Source organism: Heloderma suspectum, chromosome 2 (assembly GCF_057233095.1).
Source record: "Heloderma suspectum isolate Gila_16-S chromosome 2, 16-S_ref, whole genome shotgun sequence".
Taxonomy (NCBI): Eukaryota; Metazoa; Chordata; class Lepidosauria; order Squamata; family Helodermatidae; genus Heloderma; species Heloderma suspectum.
The window spans coordinates 174,638,460-174,643,850 of record NC_139459.1 but is presented as its reverse complement, the minus strand read 5'-3'; the positions used below and the strand labels follow the sequence as shown (position 1 = coordinate 174,643,850).

At 46.9% G+C, this 5,391-nt stretch overlaps 1 protein-coding gene across 1 annotated transcript; it reads right to left on the bottom strand.

Annotated features, from left to right (window-relative positions):
* Nucleotides 1-597: 597 nt before the first annotated feature.
* Nucleotides 598-4,712, bottom strand: ABT1 (activator of basal transcription 1). Its single transcript, XM_084836250.1, has 4 exons — nucleotides 4,669-4,712; nucleotides 3,411-3,750; nucleotides 2,851-3,026; nucleotides 598-1,710 (listed from the first exon to the last, which is right to left on the bottom strand). The coding sequence occupies exons 2-4, from the start codon at nucleotides 3,679-3,681 to the stop codon at nucleotides 1,372-1,374; spliced, it is 786 nt and encodes a 261-aa protein (XP_084692376.1). The 5' UTR covers nucleotides 3,682-3,750; nucleotides 4,669-4,712; the 3' UTR covers nucleotides 598-1,371.
* Between the last annotated feature and the right edge of the window lie 679 nt (nucleotides 4,713-5,391).

Here is a 5,391-nt window from a genome sequence, read left to right as displayed (position 1 = left end):
CTAATACTCCACCATACCTCAAGAACATTTGCCGATTGCATCCCTAAATCCAAGCCAGCAATAAAACCCAGATATAGATCAAATTCCATTTTCACTCCTCTTCAGCCCACACATACAAAAAACCCGAACACCATACAGATTCACCAGAGTTTCCCTGTGACTAAGTTGGACCCTCTGCAGCAAAAAGTTTAGTTATGAACGAGCCGGACATTCTGCACCTGACTTCACTTCAGAAACAGAGAAGACAAGAAGCGGAGCACCAAGGCATATCAGAAATGCAAGAAGAGTCCAGGAACATACTGGAATATTTTCTCTGAGTGCTGGCTGGGGCATGCTAGGAGTTGTAGGATTTCTGTCTAAACATGCATAGGACTGTGCCCTTAGTCGTCTTTTTTCCCCTAAACCCAAAAGTTCCAAATACTGTAACTTTTCCTCATATTGAATCATGATTTGCATCATCAATCAACACTTGACTTGTGAGAGAAATGCTGAATGTTTTTAATCACAATTACAATAAACTGAATACCTCCTTGGCCTAATTAGCAGCTCATTCACTTCATTTCCAGATATTTTGATTAAAGAACAACATAACCAATGTCAAAGAAATTTTTTATTTAGATTTGGTGTCTGTTTTTTTATTTAAAAAAAGATGGAAATAGTTTCAGTCAGAAATATACCACAAGTTTTGGATAAGATCTTAGAAGGGTAAGCAATCCTAAACTCTGTGGTTTCAAGAAAACATTTCCTTTGGCCTGGCACTGTGGCCTGCATGAAGATTACTCTTCTAACTCAGGCTTTTGTTTGAAATATCAGTGACACATTGAATTAATATTGTTCTCACCTTCATACCTCGAGGAGCACCTAGAATTCCTGCTTGACATTTCCCATTTAACAGCACCATAGATCATTGCTGCAAATGGAGGCAGAGACTGAAGTATCTTGCTGTTTTACAGGCTATACCAAGCTCCACAAAAAAGAGCTGGCCTGTTCCTTTCTTTCGAAATGGGGATGAAGGGTCATATTCATATTAGCAACTAGATTCTAGATAAGTGCCGCTCCCCTTCCTCACTGTGTTACCTGATTTATCACAGAACACTCCTCGTTAACTCTTGCCAAGTACCCACAAAGGAAAGCTTTAATGCTGGTCAGGCAAAATGGGACAACTCTCTAAAGACAGCCTCTGCTCGGAAGAAAGGTAAGTTGTATATCCACAACATATCCATAAAATGCATCAAGCATTTGCTAACACACAATGAGCTATCTTTTCCTAATAGGACTGATGATGCACTCGGTCTGTCTGGCTTGTAAAAGCCTAGTTGCCAACAGCTAGAGCAGGATTATGAGCAAGTCCAGCCTTCCATGGGGCCACCACTACTGCTGGATACTGAAGATCTTGGTCAGTAGAGAACTGTTTGACTGGGATTTCTGCTGGATCTCAGCAGCCCGGGCCAGCTGCTGCTTGAGTCGCTTGTTCCGTTTGCTGGTCTGGATTTCATCCTCAGTATGGCGCTGGACAAAGCCCCAGCTCTTTTCTTCCTGTTCTCTCCGACTGCACTTCTCTGAAAAGCGCTTGCTTTTCTCCACATTCTGCAGGTAAAAATTAGTCTCACGCTTGGCCTGTAAAACTTCAGCACGCATACGCTGCTGCCGAACTTGCCGTTCATATGCTAGCCGCTCACTCAGGTGAGTCCATTTGAAGCGGTGCAGATACTGAGAACAAAAGTCAAGGAAACGTCTCTTAAAATACATTACAGCTCCTTAATTGTCTAAAAGTTCTGATAACCATTCAAATCAGGGGTGGCCAACTTCCGTATTCTCAGAGGCCACAATTCTCCAGACATTAGGCTAGGGGACAGAACAATCTGACCCCCTCACAGCTGGTCAGCCTACCATTAGGTTGGAACCACCCAGAAGTAACCTCTTTACAACAGGGATGGGGAACCTGGCCTAATTTCATGCAGCCATCAGCCTAATTTCATAAGCCAGCTGAAAGCAGAGTTCAGATCTCTGACAAGAGTGACCTGTCCCTCCCACTGCAACCTTGCTGGGTGAGGATGAAGGAAAGAGACAGAGAAAGAAAAGGGGTGGCCAGGCCCACTACTGGCTTGGTCCCCAAAAAATTAACCCTAAGGGCATGCAGCCATTGACACACACATAAAAAGGGTTCCCTCCTTGCTTTACACCCATAACACATGGATGTGGACGGTGTAAGGTCATCAAAAGGAGCGGGAACAGGGCTGAGAAATGAATGTGCTTCCCAAAAGATTCCCTGAAGAGGCCCACTTGGCAGCAGTCCATTGCTATTTCAAAATGTACCCAATTTTGCAATGCAAAATTTACATTAAAAATATACATGGGGATTCATTATTTCTTTGCTTTAGAAGTGAAACAGTGAGCAAAATACTTAATCAGAACTCGATTAAAATTTGCTAGGATTACATGCTAGATAAAAGTTACTCCGAGGGCCAATTCTGGCCCATGGGCTGCCATTTGACTATACCTGACCTATTTCCAACCCACTGTGTTTTGACCAAGGATGCTGCACCAAACCACACTTGCACCTAACCACACTTGTCCAATCCAAGTATAGTTTAGTAAAGCAATTTATTTTGCACCACACTTCATGAACGGAAGTGAGGGGGGCCTCCAGAAACTCAAAGAGTCCATCCAACCAGAGGGAGACAAGATTTGGTACCTTCAGAAGCCCCAGTATAAAGTCTTAATTCCCTATTTCTTACTAGAGCCAATAAATAAATTCTGGGTTTAGTATATAAGAGCAACTAGATTAGGAGTGGGTAACAGGAGAATCCAAAAACTCTTATTCACTGAAGCAGCCTGCATCACACACACCTTCATATTCCATAAGTCATAATGGAATTGGCTCTTCCTGCGGACACCCATGGGTGTATTGTGCAAACTGGCAGCTACCAGCTTTGCCACACGCTTATCCCGAAACTCCACCCAGCCTTCAGTGAAGTTCTTGGCATTGCTACCAGCTTTCTTCTTTTTCTTTCGTATAAATCGCTCTGAGGGACACAGAAAGAGAGACGGATCATATGTTGTGCAGACCTGGACTACACCCTGAGTTCAAACTCCAGTTCAGCTAGGCACCCGGCCACTCCCAGCAATCCCCAGCCAGCCCTTTTGCTGTTTAAACATGCACAGGATTGTGCCTTAACTTGCTCTTTGAGAAGATAAGAACTGTACAGCATTTTAGCTAGAGATCCATTTATAATATAACTCACTGAGGTCATCTGAATCTCCCTGTCCTTCAGCTACCTCTCCTTTATATATGCTAGTATCAGTTCTAAGGAGAGACTGCATCCAACACAGTATTTTTCTTTGCAGTTTCCTCACACACACACACACACACACGCTCACTTCTCCCTAATGCACTCACACAGGCTCACCTTCAGGTTGCAGGAAAATACGTCCGACCTCACCATGGACACTAAGTAGATTACGGACATGCCGAGGCCGGAAGCGAGGAGGGATGTGACCGAGGTAAATTATCCCAGGTATAACCTTTTTGGTGCCATTTTGATTAGATGAATCCAACTGTGCATCACCTTCTGCTTCTTTGTTCTCTGCCACTATCTCTACTCCTCCCTCTTCACCGTCCATTACAAAGTCTTCATCCACTGGTGTCACCTGATGCTGCTCTACACCATTCTCAGCCATCGTTGCTCTTACTGTTAATACTGGATGATGTATATGAAAAAGGAGCACAGCTGGAAGGCTGCTTTCTTCCTGTAATAAGACAAACTGTGAAAAACATAGCCCAGGATTCTAAAAGGGAGGAAAATGCCTGTCATTATACCTACGCTCATATCCTCATTGCTTGCCTGTCCAGTTCCATAATGCCTCATGATGCAAAACACACCTTACTTGAAAGTTCTACTGTACCGTATCCCATAGCTCACAGGTGGCCAATCCACAGCACAGATGCCACAAGTGCTACAGGCAGCAGGATGTATGGCACATCTGGTCAAGACCAGAAAAGCCTCTGTGCCTTGCTATGACAGAGAAGGAAGACCCACACTCCTGTCTGCTTCCTCTATACTGCTGCCTGTACTCACTGGCTCAGTAGACCATAGGCAATGCCACCACAAAGCATGGTGAGAGGATGAACATTTAGTATGGTGCATACTAAAAATGATGCCCCCCCCCCCATGCTATCGGCTTGAATTTCTAATTCAAATCACCAAATTGCCAAAAAGGCTGGCAGCCACTATTATAGGCCAAATGCTGCAGAGAACACTCATCCATCCCCATCATGATAGCCCTTCTACTCCAAGAACTACACCCCATATTGCAATTCTTCTCCCAGACTCACCACCTACATATGTATGTCCCGGTGGCCCTTTCTCCCATATAGGCACTGCTGCCCTTCATGGTGGGCAAGTGTCCATACAATAGCTCATTTGCTGTCCGCCCTCCTTCCTCTCACCTCGACCACTCTATACTAGGAGGGCCTCTAAGCCTCAAACCGCCAGGCCACTTTTCCAGCCTCCCACCCCCAAAACTCTCCGCGACTCTCGGCAACACCCTGCCCAGAAGAGCCCACCTTTCCCCCACCCCGCTCTCAATCTCCTCCACATCCCTCTACCACAAGCCCGCCCGCCACTGCTCCACTCCAGCCTCCCCCTTCTGCTTTGCCTTCCTTACCCAAAGAAGCTTCTTCCACTCAGCGTCGTCGCCGAACTTTCCTCAGGAAGAACTCGGCGCACGACCCCCTCACTAACGGCTACTGTCGCAAAAGGAGGCGCGAAACCCCTCACATAGAATTAGAAAAAGGGTAGAGTGACACAGAACCCCAACTTCCGGTAAAAATGGAAAGTCTGCGTGGGCGCAGCGTGCAAAAACTCGGGAGCGGAAACCCAGTTCAATAATAGAGCGGAAGTGACGATTACGATGGTAAGCGCCCCCCTCTCTCTCTCTCTTCTTTTTTTTTTTTAACATAAGCCTTTGGTCACCGGAATTCTATTGTTATTGGTTGCGAGGAGTCGACTGTTTTGTGACAGAGCCCGGCGGAAAGGAGGTGGGGCTTGAACGGTGCGTGACGAAAGAGGAGGCAGGGCTAGAGCGCCCGAGGCCGAGGAGGCTGCGGGGAAGCAGCCAGTCGCTAGCTGACGGCTGAGGGAGCGCGAGGACTTAACGGCCCTAACTGGCCCAACCTTTGGCGCGCGCGCGCGCACGCACGCGCCAGCTCCTCACGTGGTGTTGCCGCCGCCTTTTGAGGCAGGAGGGAGGAAACTCTGCCAGGGGGGGAAGGGAGATAGAAAGGAAGACAGAAGGATGAGAGGCGGAGGCGGTGGCGGCGGGTGGCGGCGGGTGGCGCCTGTGTCAGGAGGGCAGTGAACCCACTTTGGGTTTCCGCCAGGACTCTAA

Excerpts from the sequence above, each read along its gene's own strand:
- ABT1 (XM_084836250.1), bottom strand. The coding sequence starts at position 3,681 with ATGGCTGAGAATGGTGTAGAGCAGCATCAGGTGACACCAGTGGATGAA. Across the intron at positions 3,027-3,410 it reads TATTTTCCTGCAACCTGAAG|AGCGATTTATACGAAAGAAA; the intron begins GTGAGCCTGTGT and ends TGTGTCCCTCAG. Across the intron at positions 1,711-2,850 it reads ATGACTTATGGAATATGAAG|TATCTGCACCGCTTCAAATG; the intron begins GTGTGTGTGATG and ends TTTTGTTCTCAG.